This window comes from Mesoplodon bidens (assembly GCF_964165515.1).
Source record: "Mesoplodon bidens genome assembly, chromosome: 11".
Taxonomy (NCBI): Eukaryota; Metazoa; Chordata; class Mammalia; order Artiodactyla; family Ziphiidae; genus Mesoplodon; species Mesoplodon bidens.
Window position 1 is genome coordinate 30,581,283 of NC_138167.1, and position 24,380 is coordinate 30,605,662.

General features: G+C 39.9%; 1 protein-coding gene across 2 annotated transcripts in view; it reads right to left on the reverse strand.

The window, feature by feature from the left end:
• The window catches only part of MYRFL (myelin regulatory factor like), a gene marked incomplete at its 5' end in the record, with an annotated part of 115,719 nt that overhangs the window by 84,406 nt on the left and 6,933 nt on the right, over window positions 1-24,380 (reverse strand). For both annotated transcript variants that reach the window (XM_081250098.1, XM_081250097.1), the window contains one exon: window positions 1,876-1,966. In XM_081250098.1, coding sequence (XP_081106224.1) covers window positions 1,876-1,966 — 91 coding nt within the window. The remainder of the gene's footprint in view (window positions 1-1,875; window positions 1,967-24,380) is intronic.

Below are 24,380 nucleotides of genomic sequence, written 5' to 3' on the forward strand. Positions count from 1 at the left end.
GAATGAAAACATAAGTTATAGACTTGGAGAAAGTATTCATAAATCACATACCCAATAAAGTTCTTACATCTGGAATACTTAAGGAATTTTCTAAACTCAAAAATAAGAAAACTTTAATTTTTTAAAATGGGCAAAAATAAATAAATAAATAAAATAAAATAAAATAAAATAAAATGGGCAAAAAATTTGAAAAAAGACTTCACCAAAGAAAACGTATGAATGGCAAACAACCACATGAAATAAGTCTCAACATCATTTGTTGATAGGAAAATGCAAATTAAAACAAAATGAGATACCACTATAAGCCTATTAGAATATATAGCTAGTGGTAATGTAAAATGGTATGGCCACTCTAGAAAATATGGCAGTTTTTATAAAGTTAAGCTTCCACTTACAACATGAACCAGCAGACTATCCAAGGTATTACCCTAGAGAAATTAAAACTCTTGATCACACAAACACCTGTGCATGAATATTTATAGAAGTTATTCATAATTGCCAAAAACTGGAAATAATCAAAATGTCCTTGAATGAGTGACTGGATAAACAAACTCTGTTACAACAATCCAACAGAGTTTTTCTCAGCAATAAAAAAGAATGAGCAAAGACATTATGCTTAGTGAGAGAAACTGGACTCATAATTATATATACCATATGGCTTCATTTATGGGACATTCTGGAAAAAGCAAAACTATAAGGACAGAGAAAAGATCAGTGGTCACCAGAGGTTAGGGGTGTGTGTTGGGTTTGACCACAAAGTGGAAATGTAGGGGGAACGTTTCAGGTGAGGGAACTGTTGTGTGTGGTAATCATGGCAGTAGTTGTACAACTCTATGAATTTGTCAAAACTCACAAAACCATACACAAGACAAAAATGGAATTTTATTGCATGTAAGTTTTTTAAGAGAAAGCTGGCATGGCTATATTAATATTAGAAAATAAGAGCATAAATCAATAACATGGAAAACAGAAAAACAATTAAGAATATAAATTTAACCAAAAGCCGGTTCTTTAAAAGGTTAGGAAAACTGATAAACCTCTTGCTAGATTGATCAAGAAAAAAAAAGACATGAATTACTGACATCAACAACAACAGTTGCTGTTCACTATAGATTCTATAGACATTAAAAGTATAAAAAGGAAATATGATGAACAACTTTATGCCAGTAAATTCAGAAATATACAAATTCATTGAAAGATATAAACTGCCTAAGTTGATAACTACTAATTGATAACCTGAATAGCCCCATATCTATTAATGATATTGAATTGGAAGGTGAGGGCTTTCAGATTAAAACTAAATAAAACAAAAACAAAAACAAACAAACAAAAAACTCCAGGCTTAGCTGGCTTCACTGGTGAAATCTGCCAAAGATTTATAAAAGAAATAAGACCAACTCTACCCAAGCTTTTCTGGAAAACAGAAAAGAAGGAAGCACTTCCCAGTTCATTTAATTATTTCATAATTTTAAAAACACCAAATGGAGGGACTTCCCTGGTGGTGCAGTGGTTAAGAATCCACCTGCCAATGCAGGGAACATGGGTTCAATCCCTGGTCTGGGAAGATCCCACATGCCACGGAGCAACTAAGCCCATGAGCCACAACTACGGAGCCTGTGCTCTAGAGCCCATGAACCACAACTACTGAAGCCCGTGTGCCTAGAGCCCATGCTCCACAGCAAGAGAAGCCACCACACCGCAAAGAAGAGTAGCCCCCGCTCGCCGCTACTAGAGAAAGCCCGCGTGCAGCAGCGAAGACCCAACGCAATGCAGCCAAACATAAATAATAAATAAATAAATTTATATGAAAACAAAGTCAAACATTAAAAAAAAAAAAAAAACGACCAAATGGAGAGCAGTGCCTTCATTACTTACAAGGCCGCCAAATCAAAATCATTGCCCAAGAACTCCTCCAGCAGACTTGTATCCAGCGTCGGGTTCCCCAGAGTGCCACTGGCCCCTTGAGCTGCAAAGACAAATTGAAAATCTTGAGATTCATGAATTTTTCAGAATGGCTAATCGCTAAAATTTCAAAGCAACTAAGTGGTATAATGCATTTATTGACAGTGTGGTCTTTCTTCCATTCAAATATTTCCTTCAGAAATCTTTTTAGATGTTACCCTCCTCGAGCAGCCTTCCCTGACTGTCCAAGGCTGGTTTAGGTGCTTTTTTATGTGCATTCATTGACACCATGTACTTTGCCTTATACACGATTATAATTGCTTGCTTTTGTGTTTATTCCTCTATCTAAAGTCTTTAAGGGCGAGGACTGTGTCTTTCTTATTGTATCCACAAGGATCTATGTTATGAAAAAGGCAGCAATTAACATTTATTGGCTAGCTGGCTGGCTGGCTGGATGAATGGACAGACTGATGATTGGCATGTTGGTCTGATAGATAACTTCCAGTTAAGTTCAACAAGAAGGTCAGTATCTTGCTTCACATTTTTGTTAGACTTCCCCAAATGCAACACAATAGTTCTGTCCTTTTTCTTGATTTACAAAATGAAAATAAGCTTATTGGCTTCTTTCTGACCATAACAAAGACACTAGAATTTTTAAAGAATATAAAATATTTAGGGACTTCCCTGGTGGTCCAGTGGCTAAGACTCTGCACTCCCAATGCAGGGGGCGCAGGTTCGATCCCTGGTCAGGGAACTAGATCCCACATGCCGCAACTAAGAGTTCACATGCTGCAACTAAAGATCCTGCATGCTGCAACTAAGACCTGGCGCAGCCAAATAAATAAATAAATAAATAACAAAAAAAGAATATAAAATATAAAAATATGTTATAAAGAAGACAAAACAATCTTTCTTTGCAGATAACATGACTCTATACCTAGAAAATTCAAGAGAAACAACTGACGAGTAGAAATGATCAGAAAAGTCAATAAAGTAAATGGTTAAATATAAAAACTAATTACTTTTGTATGTACAAAAAATAACCAGTCAAAAATTCAGATAAATATAATGAAAAAAAAAGAAGATTCCATTCAAAATAACAAAAAGCCTAAAATATCTAAACATATATTTAGGGACAACATATTTTTTTAAAAAGCTAATAAACTCTATGAAGGGTCATAAGAAGAAATTTCAATAAATGGAAAGAACTTCATTGTTCTTAGACTGAAAGATTGAATATTGCAAAGCTTTTACTAGACATTATTTATGATGTCTGTCAAATACACAGTCATTTTCTGAGAACTTTCCCCTTATAAAAACAGTCTCCTGCAACCTTTACAGGCACCTGAATCAGAAAGAAAAAATCCATTTGTTGGCCAGTGACCACTTCAGTTATTTCTCCCAAAATTTAAACTAATAGACTTTAAAGCTGGTGGTTGAGATTAAGTCACCTAATAGCTATGGCAGAGGACTGGAGTGATAGTCTAAATATTTCTGCCAGGTCCTTTACCCAGGTCCTTCATGATTTTTTACCCTTAATAAGGCTGGTTGTTCCCCTTCTACTCTAATTACATGACAAAGTCCTGTATACATCCAATAAACCCTTTTGAATTTGTTTGTATGTTATCTGAAATCAAATAATCCTCAAGGAAAATGTTCTGAAGTTCATCTGGAAAAATAAATACATAAAAATGACCAGAAAAATTAGGGAGGAAGGGGGTAAATAAGTACTGAGAAACACGCAAGTGAACAAATCAAAGGAACACAAACGAGTCCAGGATATATCAAGAAATATTACATATATATGGAATATATATATTTTATACTTATATAAATATTATATATATATATACACACACACGATAGATGCATGATAAGCATATCCTTTGACACTAGTGAGGAAAGATTCATTATTCAATAAATGTTGTGGGGAAAATTGATTATATATTTGGGAGAAAAAAAACCTGGATCATTTTCCTGCTTCCACACCAAAACTGCAGATAGATCAAAGATTTCAACATAAGTAAATGAAACCATAGAAAGAAAACATCAGTGACTATTCTTATGATCTTGACATAAAGAAGGTTTTCCCAAGCATGGCATGAAAGCCAAACACTATTTTTAAAAAAAGATTGATAAAATTTTACTTTATCCTTTTTTTGAGGGGAGAAGAATGTTTCACATTTTACTTTGAAATAATTTCTATCTTAAAGAGAAGCTACAAGAATACAAAGGAAGTCACATATATCCTTCACTCATATTCATCATTATTAACATTGTACTACATTTGCATTATTCTCTCTGTCTCTATCTTGTCTGTCTCTCTTTCTCTTTCTCTCTCTCACACACACACACACAAAACACAATGATACACACCCACTTATACATACCATTCTGAACCATTTGAGAACAAGTACCTTTATCTGTGAATACTTCAGTATATATTCCTAGGTACAAAAACATTATCTTCACAACCACAATTATCAAAATCCAAAAACTTAACATTGACAGTTTTACTGTACAATCTACATTCCGTATTCAAATTTTGCCAATTGTCTCAATAATGTCATTTATAGCATTTTTTCCGGTCCAGAATTTAATCCAGTATAACATAGTACATGTAGCTGTCATGCCTCTTTAGATTTTTTTTGAAGTGTGTAGGCTAACTGTTTTACAGAACGTCTCTCAATTGGTTTGCCTCATATTTTCTCAAGGTTAAATTCAAGTTTTGTATGTTTGGCAAGAATATTACACAAATGATATTATGTCTCTCTTAGTGCCTTATAACAGGAGGATCACAGTGTCTCATTATTGATGTTAATTTTCACCCCTTGGTTAAGGTACTATCTGCCAACTTTCTCCACTATAAAGTTACTACTATTCTTTTTGTAATTTGTGGCAAGATACTTTGAGATTGTGCAAATATTTTGTTCCACATTAAATTTTTATCTAATAGTTTTAGTATACATTGGTGATCATAAGCATTTTAATCCATGAAAAAAGTTAAAGACAAACTGAGGAATATTTTCAATATACATGAAAAAGAGTAAATATCCATAATATCCAAAATGTTCTTTCAAATCAATAAGGTAACAGCTACACCCCAATAGAAAATAGTAAAGGGCTTTAAAGGGCAGTTCATAAAATAAAAAATCAAATTGGTTAATAAATGCACAAAACACATTAAACATTAGTAAGAAACAGAATTTAAAATATGAGAAAATTTTCTTTTTGCCTACCAAATTGGCATATATTCAGGGAATTAATAAAATCCACTGTTAATGCTGATGGAAATAAGATAACCCTCTTATGCACTGCTGATAGGAGTATATATTAAATAATCTGTCTGAAAAGTGTTTAGCATGTTTCCAAAAAAAAATGAATGTGCATATATATTTTGATCCAGAAATTCCACTTAATACACTTACAATAATACACTTAATAACAGAAAATTGAGAATGACCCTTTTTTTTAACATCTTTATTGGAGTATAACTGCTTTACAATGGTGTGTTAGTTTGTGCTGTATAACAAAGTGAATCAGCTATATGTATACATATATCCCCATATCCCCTCCCTCTTGTGTCTCCCTCCCACCCTCCCTATCCCACCCTTCTAGGGGGACACAAAGCACAGAGCTGATCTCCCTGTGCTATGCAGCTGCTTCCCACTAGCTATCTATTTTACATTTGGTAGTGTATATATGTCAATGCCACTCTCCCACTTCATCCCAGCTTACCCTTTCCCCTCCTCGTATCCTCAAGTCCATTCTCTACATCTGTGTCTTTGAGAATAAATGACCATTAATTGACATTCATTCAATGAAATATCAATACTCTGCAGCCATTTAATAAATTCTACAGCATTTCAACAGAAGGTGGCTTGCAAAATCTTATATCCGCCCAATTTGTTTTCAAACGTAAAGGCAACAGACAATTCCAAAATTTAAAAGTTCAGGGTATAAAGCCCCCATGACTTCCTCTTGAAAATAACTCCTTGACAGTGAAATTCAGCCAAGCAAAAAATGAATCAAAAGAAAGAACTCAGAAATATAGAAATCAAAGAGGAAAAACTATGATGAACAGTGAATTCATATAAATATAGGATTTAAACTGAATATCTGAGGGAATTATGGTTGCAGATCAAAATGTAAAAGTGATAAACCCTTAAAAAAGAAAAAATATCAGCAACAAAAATTAGAAAGTAGGGCGAGGGAAAATGGGAAGAGATGTGGTAATAATCACCTTATTATTCATATCTCAGAGTTCATCTTCATTACCCTATAAACCTGAACCATTTAGTAAAAAAATAACTATTCCAACTTTGTAGGAACTTTTAAATCCCCTTTCTTAATCTTGGAAGACTCCTTTAAAACTGATATCTTTAACAGTAAAGAAATAATTATTTAAATTCTGTAATTCCTTCAGTTTCTCTTCTTTTTATCCTATTAAATTCAACTAAAATTAATATTTTATATTATATTTAATATTTTCTTTAAATAGTGCATGTGAGCTAAGATCCATTTCTTACAAAGTTATTTCTACTATCTATCTAATTATCCATCCTTCTATCTGTAGCTATTCATAGAAAGATGATGAAATAATATTCCACCATAGTTGACACTAGTTAGATGGTAGAATTTGGAATGAGTTATCTTTTTTTAAAAAATCCCTATTATATACTTTGGAAAATTATTTTGCACAATTTTGAATAAAATGATTTTCTTAAAAAGTAGGAAATCAAATTGCTAAAATAAACAAAAAAATATAGAAAAAGTCTAAACTGACAAACCCTGGAGTAAATAGAGAATATTTCCACTCATGACAATCCCCCCACCCTTGCATAAAAGATAAAAGTCCCAATGGCATCATGGGTCATGCTTCTAAAACTTTAACAAGATGATAATTCCTCTGCCATTTTCACAATTCTGGAACATAGACAAAAAAGAAAAGTACCCAAATTTTTTTATGAAGCCAGCATAAAACTGATGCCAAAAGCTGAAAGAGATGAGATGCATAAAGAAAACTACAGACTAATATCATTTGTGAATATACCAAAATCCTAAATAAAATGCCATCAAATAGAATTTAACATTTCCATTAAGAGAAAAATTCATCAAGGAACAAAAAGATAATTCAATATTGGGATTCATATATCAAAGGTAAAATAGTATTTGACCTTCTCAACTGATGCCAAGAAGGCATTAAACATTCAATATTGATTCCAATGAATACATCCTTAAGATTATATATATTTATACACATACATATACACATATCTATATCTCCCGTATACATATATGTGATAGAAAACCTACATTAAATAACAGCATCACATTCAATGGTTAAAAATTAGAACTATTTCTGTTAATATTAGAAATATGTATTTTCATTACCTTGCTATTACACAATGTGTCAACACCCCTAAATTAATCTATACATTTAAAACATCCACAATAAAAAATGTCTTAAAATAACAAAATGATTCTAAAGTGTAATAATGTAAAAATGCCCAGGAAAATAAAACAGAATAGGATCTGAAACAACTGGTATTTTTTTGGCTTTTGCCAACAGCGGTAAACCAAAAGTTTTTTCTTTCATCGTAATGAAATCTGAAATAGATTATCGATAATTTAATGAGAACTTTGTTAAACTTTGTGGACTTTTTTTCCAGGTATAATTTAAATATGCAATACTTCAGCTGTCTATCCTGCACACCCATATCCCTCATGTAATCCAGAGCCTTGAATTCTTCCCATGGGTAAGGTACCTTTGCATTAGATCCCTGCACTGGTTACAGGAGGTATAGGAGGGCCATTTCATCTTTATTTTGGGGCTTGCTAATTCATCCAAGGGCATTAAAACAAAATTTTAAAAATCTTGAACACCTCCCAAATGGTAAAAATTGATGGGTGCCAGAGACAGGTGGAAGGGAGGGAGAAAAAAAGAGAAGGGAAAGGGAAGAGAAGAGTGATTGCCAACTCCATTCAGTGACATGAACTCAGAGGGAAATGGATGGAAGACATTTTTAAAAGTTGAGATGGTCAGAAATGACCTCATAGTGGAGTTTTGTCTTGAGCTAGACTTTGAAGGAAGAAAGAGCAAGACAAGCTCATTCATTCTTTATTAAGCACCTACTATGTGCCAAGCACTGTACAAGGTTCTGAGGACACAGCCATGAAAAAAATTAACACGATCCCCTCAGGAGGCTTGGATTCTAATGGAGGGAAAGGTAGCAACAGTGGGGAAGGACTTACATGACATATGAGAAACAATAAATAACAGGATCTTTTCCGGTGGTGATGAAAACAGAACAGAGTGGCATGATAGATGGTGGGGGAAGGAGCTCCTTTCAGTGTGGAGGCCTTTCTCAGGAAGGAGCCAGCCATGCAAAGACCAAGGGCAGAGCATGCCAGGTAGAGGGAACAGCACCGCAAGAGCCCAGGGCTGGACTGTGCTTGCGTGTTTGAGAAACAAATCATTCCAGTGTGGCCAGAGCACAGGAGCACGGGGCGGGGTAGGGCGGGGAGAGGAGGTGGCCAGAGCAACGAGAAGCCTTTGGAAAGTGAAATAATATGCTTTAATAAAAGGTCACTCTGGTTGCTTTGCGGGAAAGGACTATAAGGGAATAAGAACGGAAGAAGGGAGGTCAACTTGCACACTATCGCGGTTGTTCAGGGACTTTCAGAGGGAGTCTGGAGTTCTTACTCTGGACCAAGCAAAAGGAGAAGCACTTTGCCCGACCTCGTCAATCCTCATGACAGCCCTAGGGGGTGGACATTAATATTATTCCCAGTGTACAGAGAAGGCAAAGTGATTACACAGGTTAACTAGCTTGCCCAGGGTCACACAGCTAGTAAGTGACCTGCAGGGAAGCCAACGAGACCTACCCTGATTCTTGAGGGTGTTCTCACCCCCAGCCCCATTACTACCCCCCCTCGCCCCGTGTTCCTCTTCCTTCCCCAACAATGCCAGCCAACTGCAGAAAAGCAACTTGACTCTACTACTTCACTGGGCTTTGGTCAAGCCAATTGCTAAGAGAAGCAGATGGAGGAAAAGATCTGTTTAGTTTCCCACTGAAGCCCCTGCTGGTGTCCCATCTGCTTTATATAGCACCGCCCCCGCCCAACAAACACATACACACAATTCCCCACATAGAAGTAGGAAGTGGCCCATAGATTCTCAGACCTGACCTTTGTGCCACTTGCTTTACATCACTCACCCTCTCCAACCTCCATCCCCAGGTAGAAATAAGAGATGGTCCACAGCATCCAGGACCTGCCTGTGCGGCTTGTGCAAACCTCTTAATGAACAAGGAGAGATGAGCCCTGGAGTAGCCGACTTTCTCTAGGACTCCAGTCACAGCTGTGCTTTCCAGACCCTAAGGAAATTCCTCAACAAGATAAATCCACAGTGTCAGATAAAACAGTTTTCAGGAGGCTCTGCACACATAGGGCAACTCTCAAAAGCCTCTTAAAATAAATCACATGCTTTTAAAAATAATCACTTTGCTCTAAATGTCTTAAACGCTGGTTTATAACACCCAAACCTGCAAAGAGTGTTTCCTCAGGCATCCCGCCCCGTCATGGAGGCTCAGTTTCAGACCTCGATTCCACCCTTTTCTACATTTCTCTCTGTGGCCAGGAAGGGCTGTCACAGTCTTGCTCACAAAAGCAGAAGCTACCCAGGCCTCCGGGGAGTGCCGGAGAACTGCTCTAGGAAACAAGGGCCCCCCTTCTTCACCCTAGTTCTCTGCCTTCCCTTCCAGGCACGCAACAGCTGCAGAATGGTCACCTGTGCTGTTGCCCTTGGCCTTACAAGGCAGACAAGAAAAAAGTGCGTGGTTATGAGGATCAATCCACCAGAGACACCACAGACAAATCTAAGTTGCATCTGCAAGATCCGCTAATAGACATACACATGCCTTTGGGGAAACAGGGCTTCTCCAAAGGTATGGATAGGGTGTGCCCAGCAAGGACCTCCCTTTCTGCTTCCCACCCACCTGCCCAGCTGCCACCACCCCCCAGTCCTGTGTAAGGACACTTCTTGTTTCCACCCTAGGGACTCCCTTCCCACACCACTTCCCCAAACCCAGACACCCCCCTCCCTTCTTGATCTACTCTTTTGCCCTTTGTCCCAAAACAGCGCTGGCCAGAGTATTCACATGACAGGCAAGATGACAAAATTTGTCTGTTACAGCAGCTCTAGGTTTTTTAAAGATTCTAAAAAGCCACAATGAGTGTCTCCCCCTTCCCCCCTTGATTGCCCTTTAAAGTTAAACATAAAGATAGTTTCCCTCTGATGTGCCAGGGCTCATGAGGAACTGGAGCAGAAATGTTCACGGCTATTCCAAAGAAGAAGGCGGGGGGGGGGAAGCAGAGGAGAAACTAGACCCTCATTTGCTAAGGTTACTTTTGTCTTGAAAATCCACTGAAAATAAAACTGGATTTAAAATCTAATGTCAGTGGTGAGAGCCACAGCCCATTCAGTCAGCTAGTGAAGATAACATTTTCCCAGAGACATTTCCAATCATTAAAAGACTGTTTCACTCATTTATTCAACATTAACTTAGTGTTCACCATGTGTCCAGGAATAAAATTGGGGACGAGCTCACAGTCCAGCAAAAGGGACAGGAAGATCGGCCACAGCAGCAGAGGGTGATAAGTGCCGGGATGGCGGTGGGCATCCTACTGCAGGAGCCTTTCTGTTAGGCTGGCCGGGCTGGGGCAAGGGCTTCCTGCAGGTGACACTTGAGAGGAATTTTTTTTTTTTTTTTGCAGTACGTGGGCCTCTCACTGTTGTGGCCTCTCCCACTGCGGAGCACAGGCTCCGGATGCACAGGCTCAGCGGCCATGGCTCACAGGCCCAGCCGCTCCTCGGCACGTGGGATTTTCCCAGACCGGGGCACGAACCCGCGTCCCCTGCATCAGCAGGCGGACTCTCAACCACTGCGCCACCAGGGAAGCCCCGAGGGGAATTTTTAAGGATAAGCAGAAGGTGATTTAAAAAAACATTCCAGGAACTGAAAAGAGTATGTGCCAATGAATTCATGGGATCAGCAGCAGGACTCCCGTGGATTGAGTGTGCAGTCTGGCCAGAGCTGGAAGGCAGGTGAAGAACGTGGCACAGACAGAAGAGCACCCTTCCCGGACCCCACTGCGAGCTCTGTGTACTTTTATTTCAGCCACTGTAGAAACTACATGTTGTGCGTCTGCTTCTCCACTCACCTTTAAGCCCCTCCAGGGTAGAAACTGCCTCTTTTTATATAGATCCTACACACTCAGAACAAGGCCTGGAATGTGGTAGTTATTCAATAAATATTGAATTTCTCAGATGAGTAATAACATTTGAATGAATAAATGTGATTATGAATGGTGGAAGGTGTATCTGGAGAAACTGGCATATCTCAGAAACCTGATCATGAAGGTTCATAGGTATCAAGGTAAGGAATTTGCCTTACAGGTTATGAAGACATTGCAATTTTTCATCAGACATGATCAGGTTTATATTTCTGAAAGGCCTTTCTACCTGCTCTTGGGAGTGAAGCTGAGAGCAAAGAGACTAGTCAAGTACACTGCCAGCATTAGCCTTCCCTCACTAAATCACCCAACACACAATCAACGGGCACCTGCTATGGACCAGGCACAGTGCCAAGTGCTAGAGACACAAAGACAAGGGTGCCTTAGAGGTTAAGGGTCCTGGTTCTACAATCAGGCCTTAGGTCAATTCTGGCCCAAACATTTCCCAGCTGTGCAACCTTTGGCAAATTACCTACCCTCTCTGTGCTTTAGTTTCCTTATCTATAGAATAAGGATGATAAGAGCATTTCCTTCATGGAGTTGTGAGGATTAAATGAGATAATGCATATAAGGTGCTTAGCACAGTTCCCAGCTCAATAAATACTACCCTTTGTCATAACCATCAGTTGCTGTGCTCAAGAGGTTCATAAACCAGTGAGAAAGACTGACATAAAAGCATACCATAGTGCTCGATGTGACAACTGAGTGTACACAGAGCATTACAGGTCACCTAAATGACTCAACAGGAGCAAAAGAGTGCCAGGTAAAGCTTCCAGGAACAGGCGTCCATGAGGATTGAACTGTCCTCAGGGGCAGACCCTGGGGCCTTGAATGCCATGAAATTCTGATCTGGTGCAGTGGAAGTGGGGTCAGGAAGGTGGAAGAGTGTGCAGTGGTGTGCTGGAGCCAGCTCGTACAAGCTTGGACACATCTCTTCCCAACTCCATATTTAGAGTCTTCACATTAGTAACTTGAAATCGGCAATAGTGGGAAGATTTACACCATGGAAACTGGTAAATATTACAAATTGAGAATTTCTTTCCAAAGATTTGGTTGTTAAACGTTTACCAGCATACCCCTGGCTGTGAGTAGTATTTGAGAGGAGAATCCTACTGGACTTTGTTACTGATTGGATTCTCCCATCTCTGTTTTGGTGGCCGCGTAGGAAGTGGTGTTGGTGCCCTGAGATAGGAAACAGGAGAGAGTTGGCTGAGGAGCCTGGAAGGAGCTGGAGGAGTTCATCTGCTCCAGGTCATGTCATATCAATCCTGTTTTTGCACTCCTGGAGAGAGAAGTGAACTGCAGGGCACCACCCTCAAGAAAACCTCCACCTAATGACCTGGAATCCCAGGAGTCTCCCCAGTCTTCCTTGTACAAGTAGTCCTGCATTGATCCAGGAAGAAGCTAATCAGTTCTTTCAAGCAGAGTTAACATGACCCATTGTTGGAAACAGTGACCAAATCAAAAGACTGTCTCTGGACTTTAACATGATATGAATCACCTGAAATTTACACGCCCGATACTCACAAGATAAAATGAAAATTAACCTTTATTCAACTTGAGTAAATAAATGGTTCAAGCACACTGTGTAACAAGATGGCAACACCCACATGGCTTTTCAATAACTGTCACAGATGCAAAATTCTAGAAAGGATTGCTGAACACTTGGCTGCTGGCCTCTGAGAACAGCAAAAGACATCCAGGAGCCTGCAACTGCCCACCGAGAACTAGTGCTGTGGATAGACTTCATCTGCTTTCCTGACCAGCAGATTCGGAGCCTGTGCATGAAAATGTATATCTTGATTTCAACTAGACACTTAACAATATTGTTAATTCACTCATCCAATAATAAATATTTAATGAAGTGCATGTGCTAGGCACTGGGATACAACAGTGAGCAACACTCAATCTTACCCTCAAGCCAGGGGACGGGAGCACAGACAGTAAAAAGGCAGGACTAACACAGTGTGGTACGTCAGTCCCAGGAGACACGTAAGAGGGCCTTCCAATCCAACTGGGGGAAGGGCAGTCAAGGATGGCTATACTTGTAGCTAAGACGGAGAAAGGTAAAAGAAATTACACTAGAGTTAGGTGAATTTGTATCTGGGAGAACAACTGAACCCTAACATGCTAACCCAGAGAAAATCCTAAAATGTACTATAAAATGACTCTGCTCTCATCCTTCTCAATAATGCTATTTGTGATTTGGACAAGTATAGAAAAGGCAAACCTGCCACATATGCAGATGGCCTGAAGGAGATGAACAAGGTAAAAATACAGTATAAGAGTCAGGTCACTAGAGATGGTCACACTGAGTGAAGTAAGTCAGACAGAGAGAGACGAATATCATATGATATCGCTTATGTGTGGAATCTAAAAAAGTGGTACAAATGAACCTATTTACAAAACAGAAATTGAGTCACAGGTGTAGAAAACAAACTTATTTGTTACCAAGGCGGAAGCGGGGGAGAGAGCTAAATTGGGAGATTGGGACTGACATAGACATAGTACTATACATAAAATAGTTAACTCGTAAGAACCTATAGCACAAGGAACTCTATTTACTACTCTGTGATGACCCACATGGGAATACAATTTAAAAAATAGTGGATATATTTATATGTATAACTGACTCATTTTGCTGTACAGCAGAAACCAACACAACGTTGTAAATCAACTGTACGCCAATTAAAAAAAAAAGAGTCAGGTCAAATCTTGGCGACTGGATTGATGGCTGACTCTGACACGATGAAATTTAGTAGATTAAGCATTCAGCTTTCCACTGATTTTTTTCCATTATGTAAATATGAGATGGGGAAACTTGGCTTTTGCGTAAATAAGTGATAAAGACATCAGTTTAATTTTGTCATCATGAAGAAGTACTGGGGAGACAAAGAAACTAATGTAGGCTGATAATAATGAAAGCACTGAGGACAGAACTGGGAGGGTAAGGTCCCTGTTCCTCTAGGCACAGGTCCCATCTTGATGACCTGGGCCTCATACCTTAAGAGGAATGTCGACAAATAGTAGGGTGTCTGGCGGAGATCCAACAAAGCGGGAAAGAATCAGAAGTCAAGCCACATGAGAGATGGTCAATGGAGAATAATAATAATAATACTTGGTAAATTTGTTGAGCACATTTTATGTACCAAGACCTTGCTAAGAATTTTACATTTACTTTCTCTCTTAATCCGAACAATAATTTTATTGTCAGATAGGTCTAGTACTACTCCCATTTTTCAGAAGAGCAAACAGCCTCAGCAAGCTTAAGGAACTTGCTCAAGTTGCAATAACACAGTTGTTATTGCAGGGGTTCTTATTGTAGTGTTTTCTACAGTAACATAACATACATATTCCTGAACCACCTTGCCTTCTGCAAAACCATGCAAAATAATGAAAGAAAGTTGGGTTGGAGCAAACCAGTCAAAAACGAATAAAAACAATAACATTCCTAATAGAAATTTAAAGGACACATCAAACTATAATATTGTTAAGTACTTCAGAAAATATAGGAATTTACCCTTTATGAAAAGGTTGTTGGGAGAGTTATGGTTGCTGAATTATGAGGGCAAGGGAAGTGGGAGGAGGCCACTGAGATTAGGATAACTGGTTTAGATCAATTACATTAGAACCTATCCTTCCTGGGCTCAAGGACTCTCCTCTGTCTGAACAGATTAAGCTTCAGTTAGGAGGAAAGAAGGTGGAACAGCTGATGGTGCCTGCCATTTATAACTTAGAAATATAGATCTAAGATCTTTCAGCATTAACATGATTACAATTCCACCGTGACTGTGTCCTGTACTGCTTTTTCACAAACCTAGGGTCGCTCAGCGTAAATAATACATGACGGCTGGTTGGCTCGGTACCTTTTAAGATCTGCCCTTGTGGCACAGCTTCTCGGTGAATAATCTAACAATTGGTAGGATTTAAGGTAGGAGAGGGAGACGGTCTGTCTACTGCATTAGGTTTCTCAATTTTCATGGAAGTATTTCAGTGTCTTCACTAACTGATTATCAAGTTCATACTTATTCTCCTTTTAAATTAATTATTTGAAATATAAATTAAGCAAGATCCTCTGGCCTTTCTGGGAGCCTGGTGATTCATTTTTCTAGGAGTTTTGGAGCCTTACAACTAAGCCTCCTCTCAGCCCTTCAACATGAAGGTTAAACTTTTACGCTTTGTCCATTTTCTCTTCAAAAGCACATACTAATGTTAATACATACAGGAATAATAAAACAAAAGAAGAGAAATAAAACATAATCAACTGCATGTTAACCAATATTAATTTTTAACCATGGAAGACAAATATGGGAAACTGAAACCAGCACATTACTTTTAAATGGTATAGGAATTCATCAAGGACTCTCATTTATTTTATGCCCAGGGTTTGAAGAATTATTGTTGTGATTTGTTCTATTAGAAAGTCTAATTTTGCCAAAGACCAAAATGGAGGAGGAAGAGGAAGAAGGAAGAGGAGAAAGAGAAGGATGAGGAGGAAGACATCCCAAAGGAAGGGAAGCCAAAAGGAGACACCACACACAGGCTTTACAGGGGAGTTGGCTCATCTGCAACTGGCAGTGTTGAATATTAAATCAATGCCCCATGGGCAGACCCTGCACAAATTCAGGAAAATAGGACAGGGAAGCTGCTCACCGTGTGGCTTTCAGGGTTCCTGCCTGCCTCGGCAATGCTTTCCTTCCTACCAACCCTCATAGGGAGGGGACAGCCCAGCAGAGCACTGGCTGAGGGCTGAGTCTTCAGCCAGGTGTAGGACAGGCTCATGTCCTCTCCGATGCAAGAAATAAAGGAGGGAAATCCAGAAGACTTGGGATCCTGAAAAGAGACCAGGCTTGGAGTTTTTTTATTTATTGACTCGGCAAATATGGTTGAGTGCCCACTATGTGCCAGTCCCTAGCTGCTGAGGCTACAGGAATGAATCAGACATAGTTCCTTCCTTCTAGCTGTCCACAGGAAACGAACACAGGCAATACATGCTTCGAAGGGTGAAATGCAAAGTTCTATGGAATATGTGCTAGCCCTGAAGGGAGGGTGCCAAAGCAGAGACCCCGAGAGTGAAAGGCAGTTAGCCAGGTGAACAAGGCAGGGGGCGAGGGTGTTCTGGAAGGAGGGAGCCCCGTGTAACCTGGAGGCAAGAAAAGCAGGAGCTTTGGGAAATTGCAAGTCAGGCAGACTTGGGTTAAATTCCAGGTCTTGAAACTCTCTGGGACTGTTTCCTTATCAAAAAAAGGAGGTGGGTTTTACCACCTTAAAGCATTGCTTGCAAACTAAAAGTGATAACATATATCTATAATCCCACTACTAACAGATTCTCTCCCTGACCGGACTGTATTCAGGCTCCCCTGAACTTTTCAATGAGGTCTATTTCCATGTTTCTGTCTTCATTTTCCAGTTTTAGCAAGAATCATGATAAATCAGTTTAACCAGAATCCCTCGTCCTTCATATCTGATCACGCTCGATATCAATCGAGTTCCTCATCCTCCACCAGCCCCCAGGTGGTGTCAGATCACCGAGCCTACTTTCAGGAAGAATCTTGTTAAGCCAGTTTATGAAGAATCTCCCCCTTACCCTGCTCCTTGGCTATAATTTCCCACTTGCTGTATTTGGAGTTGAGCCCAATCTCTCTCCCCCACTGCAAAATTCCATCCCAGTGGTTATTGCCTACTATGACAGTCCCTCCCTTGAATAAAGTCCTCCTTATCATGCTTTAATAAGAGTCATTGAATTTTTCCTTTAATACTACTAGTGCTTGGTACATAGTAAGTGTTCATTCCTTCCTAGTCCTTCTCTGTTCCTCATCCCCACCCCCAAACACAGGGGTCAGAAGAGTAAACCAATTGCTAAACTCAGGGAAGATCAGTTTCATCAAAGAAGGAGGTTAGGGGAAAGCCTAAAATATAGGCACTTGCTGGCTCTGCTCTGGAGAGGGGTTGGGTAGCCAGTGGCCAGTAGAGTATGTAGTAACTAGAGTTAAGTGAGGGAGAGGATAAAAAAAGAGGAGTTTTCTCCAAAGATCTACCATGTTGACTTAAGTATTTTTCTGACATCGAGCCCTAGAATATGGAAGCCAATAAGCCAATACATGTCCTTACCCACTTTTTCCTTTGGGAAGGCAAAGTGGTATGTAGATGGAAAGAGCTTTGGGCTTGGGAGGAAAAGACAAAGCTTTGGCCACCAGCCCTGTGATTTTAGACACATCTGTCAACTTCTTTAAGGATCCGTTTCTTTCACCATAAAAAGTCTTCCTCTCAGGGTTGCATGAGGGACCAGTGAGTTGAAGGAAGTGGAAGAGTTTGTAAAATATCAGACTCTATAAACAAGCATAATACAAATGGAGGAGTGAGAAAGAAACTTCCAAGATGGGTTAGGAAAGAACTGGCAAAATAAGGAACTGTAAAAATTGGTGGCTGGGTATGGATTTTTTTGGTTTTTTTCCAAACATTTCCATAAACAGCCAGTAAAGGGAGAACCAGGTCCTGAGCATGGTTTACAGCCCTGTCGGCCTCACCACCATGAAAGGTCCATTCAGATCTTCACACAGAAGCCTGCTTCTCCCAGGGGAAGGGAGAGATATGTGTGTGTGTCTGTCTTATGCCCATGTAAATAAAAAGAAGAAACAGCAGTACTCCAAATGCTTCTTAAGGCACAGCACTTCTTGAGATGTGTGGATAATAAAGTGTCCCTCTTCTGGTCCATCGGAATTAGCCTAGTCACGCTAACAGCTAGCTCTTACTCTTTTATATTTGGGCACAAAAATCGTCCCAAAGGACATTACTCTCAGCAGAAGAAGCTTGACTAGTTGTTACCTTGTAGAATTTATAAGAAATAGTTTGTAGGTGCCATTTCTGCCTCTTCCTGCATATAAACATCTTATGTGACTTAACAAATTTGTTTCAAAGCAGCAAGCTTCTCTAACCTACACGGGAAGAAAAAAACGAGGATCATTGTCTCCACACTTTGCATCCACAGAATCCCACTGCACACACAGAATTCATATGGGCCAGGAGAGTAAAATTCCCATCAAGACACTCCAATCTGCTTTTGTATTGTTTTAATATGCACGAATAAAGAAACAGCTATGCAAATTTAAAAACTGTTTCCATACATGCTTTTATAAGCTTTTAAAAATATTAGTTCAACTAGGATATTTTATAGGATGTTAAATAGTAATATATTCTTTCAATTCTTTTGGGGTTCCCAACCTTTACTTACTGATTATCCACAGGCAGAAATAATAGAAGTAATTAAAAGCTTTCATACCTTTCAAAGAATTAGGGAATTTAGTTTAGTTATGTGCCTCAAAGCCAACTTCTCAAACCCTGCCAATGCACGGCTGAATAACCTGTTTGAGGTCAGCGGTTACCAAGGTCAGCAGATAACATTTTTCATATGTACTTTACACCACCCTAGCCTTTTCCGAAAGACAACTGACAGATCAAAGAACTAGTTTTCTTACAGGTAGAGTATCACAGAATAGAGGTAAAATGAAACAAGTTCTCTCCTTAAACTGAGTTTGCAGTGTCCCAACTTCAGAACCTCTTACAGATTTACTATAAAATTAGGACAAATGCTTTAGACTATTCAAGAACAGACAATGGTAACAACTTATTCCTTTCAGCTTTGATTCAGCCTCCAAACAAGGAATTCCCACTAAACCTTAAAGATATGGTATTAAGTTTCACTGTTCTGTTTTTTTTCTGAAAAATGTTGATTTCAAGACCAACATGGAAAAGCTGAACCTTTTGCAATAAAAAGAAATACGCAGTACTTTGTCCTTTGTTGCTTGGCAACTAAAGGCTATAAATGGATTTTATGATTATAAAGGCTCTGGAATTAATGTGAACATGTAAAAGTTGTAATAACTCCCTGGGGACAGGAGTGTTTCTTTGAAAAAGAAGTATGAATATATATATGTAGCTTTTACTCATTCTTGTTTCAAAATAAATAGAGCAAGCAATTTTTTCTCCATACTTGTAAATGTTATAATAAAAATAAATAACTATCATTTATTTCATCATTTCAATATTTTATCATTCATGCTCACAACGCCAAGAGGTAGGTGCTATTATCTCCATTTTACAGGTGGAGAAAGCTAAAACTTTAAAATGTTATGCTACTGGCCCAAGGTCACAAAATTAAGAAGCAGAGGAATCAGGATTTGAACCCAGGTCTGCCTGAACTAAGGCTTCTGCCATCAAGTGTATACCATAGAGATTTCTAGGAAGCATATTTCTCGGCTTCTAATACTTGAGGATACTGATCACTTTAATCCCATGAGAGCGATACTATTTCCAATTATCAAGTCATATGATGTTAGCCTTAGAACACCTTACTCCTCGTTGCTTTACATGACAATGGTTTCTTATATTGCTAATACCAAGGTGTCAAATATTGGGGTACCATCTTACTGGACTTTTTGTCTTGAGTCTGGGTACCAAAAAGGACAATATGGAGAGTTAATATTTTCTACTACACTTCTGAGCAAACCCAGCTTCCTAAATTCCCTCTATGGATTCTTGTTTTGCATCAAGCAGTACTACAGGTCAGGGTTAGTGTTCTTGTACCTTTGCATTCTTATTAGTAGCCTTATCTTCTGAGTTTCTGTAGCTGCCTGCTCCATGAACAGAAACCATTGCCTTTTTACTGCTAGCACTGCATCTTATGGTGCCAGAGCTGGGCTTTGCCAAAAAATGCCTGATGGCAATTAAGTTCCAACAGCTCACATTCCAGAATAATTTCATCTACAGAATGGAATTACATGCACATGGTCACACACACACACACAAAAGCTCTGGTTATTTTAAGAGGAGCCATAAGTTCCAGCTAACTTTGCAGATGTTCCCCTGCAACCTGTTTGGAGGACACTGCAGAGTGGCAAGGAGCACAGGCCTTTGGAGAAAGACAGACATCTGTCCATCTCTAAGCTCTGATACATGATAGCTGTGTTACCTTGGGCAAGGTACAAACCTTTTCTGAATCTCTGTTTCCTCATCACTAAAATGATGATAACATTATCTGCCTGTTCATTTTGTTGTACAAATGAAGAATACATACAGCTAAAGGCCTTTGTACAAGGTCTAGCATAAAGTCAAGCATTCATTAAATGGTAGAGGTTTCCCTACTGATCACAGATGGCTTCTGGGAGCTCCATTAAAAGAATAAACATTTTTCTTAATTACAGAGGACTGATAATACTATTTCATTGGGCAATAACTGTAGGTCAGGCACTATTCAAAGTACTTCACGTATATCATTTTACTTAATTCTCATTTTTCTCCTATGAAGTAATACCTGCTTCATTTAATAGATGAGGAAACAGTCTCAGAGAGACCCAGTCATTTGCTAAAGCAGCATCTCGAGTGCATGGCAGAGGAGGGATTTGAGCCCAGGGAAATCTGTATACAAAGCCTATGCTCTAACTACTACGTTGCTTATCACCACACATGCAGGCTGGTGTCAGGAGCTCAGAGACAGTGTGCGTGATGTGCATTGGTGCCCAGTTTCCAGAGCTGATATGGCTGGCCTGTGAAATGCAACCTCAGAAATAGGAAAGATGCTGTGATCAGATAAACTCCAAGATCATTCCTGCAACCCAGGGTCCATTACCTTGACTGGTTTCCTAGTGCCTAGATCTCTACTTTTGTCAAAACTAGAGCGTCTACTCTTCTGTTTGTCTCCTAGTGTCTCCCAGTGACTCCCAGGTAATGATTCTGAATCTCAGCTATAACCCATTTTGAGTTATAGCCTGAACCTCTCACGGAGGGACTTGGTTTTTGAATTCTCTCCATCCCCGGTGAGCATCTCTGCCATGTTTCCTACTGAACACCACACCACCTCCACTCCCTTCCTGCTAATAAAGAATTCTTTTTAGGGGAAACAGAGTTATCACACCTAGGGGAAGATATCTGCCATGGGTCACAGATCTAAGAGTAATCTACATAAAAAAATGTTTTTGAGGAGCTGCGATTTCCCCCCCAGGAGAGTTGATTCTGATATTAAAATATACCTAAGAAAAGGAGGGCTTCCCTGGTGGCGCAGTGGTTGAGAATCTGCCTGCTAATGCAGGGGACACGGGTTCGAGCGCTGGTCTGGGAAGATCCCACATGCCGCGGAGCAACTGGGCCCGTGAGCCACAATTACTGAGCCTGTGCGTCTGGAGCCTGTGCTCCGCCACAAGAGAGGCCCGCGCACCGCGATGAAGAGTGACCCCCCACTTGCCACGACTACAGGAAGCCCTAGCACAGAAACAAAGACCCAACACAGCAAAAATAAATAAATTAATTAATTAAAAAAAAAAAAAAAGAAAAGGAGCACAACCTTTGTACAATGCAATAAAGGTGCCTGCCTTTCTATCAGAAGTTTTGGTCAAGAATCTCATTGACTTAACACATATTTAACAAATATTTCTTTTTTTTTGTAACAGCTACATTCAAGACAATAAGCCTGCATAGATAATGAGACAAAGTTAGGTCCTCACCTGGAGGTACTCACTGTCTTCTGGGGAGATAGACAAGTAGACCTATAAACTAAACCTCAGCGCGAAACATGTACATCCAAAGGTACGGACAAAGAAAGTGCTGGAGAAGCATGGAGAATTTTGCTTCACAGGATGAAGAAGTAGGAAAGTGCATTCGGGGCAAACAGCACAAACACCCAGTGTTATAAAAAGGTGTTTTTAAGAAACCATGAAAAGCTCAGCATAGCTGGGGTATAGAAACGTTAATAACAATACTGATGATGATGATGGTGATAAACATAGTAATTGAGGTACTGTTCTGAACCTCATGCATATTGAATCACTGAACCTTCACAATAATCTTATTAGATAGGTATTAGTAGTATCTAATTTTATAGATACAGAACTGAGGCACAGAGAGATTAAGTAACTTGCCCAAGATCACACAGCTAGCAAGGGGCAGAGTCAGGATTAGAACTCTGGCCTTGGAACAAGCTCCTATCCACTATATCAAACTGCCTCTCACAACTGTGAGGATGGGGGAGTCTCAGAGATAAGGACACTGAAATGTTACCTTGGGACCATATGCTAAGCTCAGGCAATGGAGAGTCAACAGAAACGTTTAATGGCGCTCACGTGAGCCAATGATGAAGTGGAAGGTGGTCAGCTCAGGGAAACAGATTCGAGGAGGCTCTTGCAAGAGGTGGAGATCCAAAGGGGAGGCTGCAGTTGAAAACATTTAGCAACAGTTTGGTAAACAATTAGCTGTAGAGCATGGGAGGAGCCCGTAAGGGTGACACCCTGGTTTCTAGTTTGGGAGGTTTGGTGAAGACCGAAGGGGGTATAGGAAGCAGCGAAGACTGGAATCAGGGAGGGGAAGGATAATGGGTTCCACTTTGAATGTACTGCTTTGGCGAAACTAAGGGACACTCGGCACATACGAGTGTACACTAAACATCTGTAACTATAGGTCTGGAATGTGGCAATAGGGTTTGGGAAATGCTGATCCATGGAAGTAAATGAAACCACTCAGGGTGAGTTTTTGGTGCTCAAATAAAAGAGTTTCCAAAACAGGACCCTGGGGCAGAGAAGGAGGAGGATGTACTAGCGAGCGCTCCTGAGAGGTAACAGAGACACTGGATGAGAATCAGAGGCGAAGATGCCATGGGATCAAACAGGAGAGTTTCTGTGAGCAAACCCCGATGAAGACAGGACACCAGAAGGATGAGGGCCGATGATCTTTAATACGATCTAGCAATTAGGAGAAACTTCAGAAGGGTAAGTTGGAGCAGAAGCCAGAGAAGATTGGGTTGAAAAGTGAATGGGATGTGAAGAGTGAAGGGAGTGGGTATTTTTCAGAGTTTGGTGATGAAAGGGAGGAGAAAGATTGGTGAATATCTGGAAGGAGAGGTGGAGTTAAGGAAAGAGATGTGAATCTCTTGCTGACCCACAGAGAACTTCATTTCACTACTGTTCCCCTGAGGAAGTTCTGTTACTCTCTCCCTTCCCTTATATACATCAATTTTTTAAGGTATCTTTTAATGTAACCTAATTCCAGAATCTTTTTAGAAGCAGATAACCAACAGATGTTGATCCACTGCCAGGGGCTTCCTCCTATCAAACTGGGCACATTTGACCACACCCTCTTTGAAACACTATTCTTTCCTAGCTTAACACCACACTCTCCTGGCTTTCCTCCCACCTCATTTAACATCCTTAGCTGGCTGCTCTCACTTGGGTCCCTAAATGTTACTGTGGGGCCCTCTTGTCTGTCTCCCTTCTTGGTGACCTCATCTAGTCTCAGGGCTTTAAACACCAACCATACGCTGATAACTCCCAAATTGATATCTATAGCCCAGATCCCTCCCTTGGGTTCCAAATTCAAACATCCAACTGCCTCCTCATCACTTCTGCCTGGTTCTCTAAAAGGTAGCTAAAACGTAAAGTGTCCCAAATGAATTCTTGATTTCACACATATGCACATGAACACACACACACACACAAAAGTGCACTTCCACCCATTATTCCACAGCTGAATACATTGTACTAAATCCACCAATTATTGACACCAACACCTAGGCATCACCCTTGATTCCTCTGCCTTCCTCACCCCACATCCCATACATCTGCAAGTTCTGCCTGTTCTCCTGCTTAAAATCCTCCACTGGTTTCCTATCACACTGAGAATAAAAATCCAAACTCTGACATCATCTTCGACCGCCCACCCCATTGTCATTCAACACTGTGCCCTGCCCCTTCCCACTCCACCCCGCCCCTAATCACTCCAAGCTTAGGGACTTCACACTGGTATTCCCTTTTCCTGGAATGTTCTTATGGAGGATTATGATTCTATACCCAGTACATAGTAGGTGCTCAATAAATAATAGTTATTATTAATTAGGTTGTAGATCAAGGGTTAGCAAACATTTTCTATAAAGAGCCAGATAGTATTTTAGATTTTGAGGGCCATAAGGTCTCTGTTGCCACCACTCAACTCTGCCATCACAGCATCCAAGCAGCCACAGATAATATTTATTTTTTAAAATTTACTTATTTATTATTATTTATTTTTGGCTGCGTTGGGTCTTCGTTGCTGTACACGGGCTTTCTCCAGTTGCGGCGAGCAGGGGCTACCCTTTGTTGCGGTGCGAAGGTTTCTCGTTGCAGTGGCTTCCCTTGTTGCGGAGCATGGGCTCTAGGACGTGC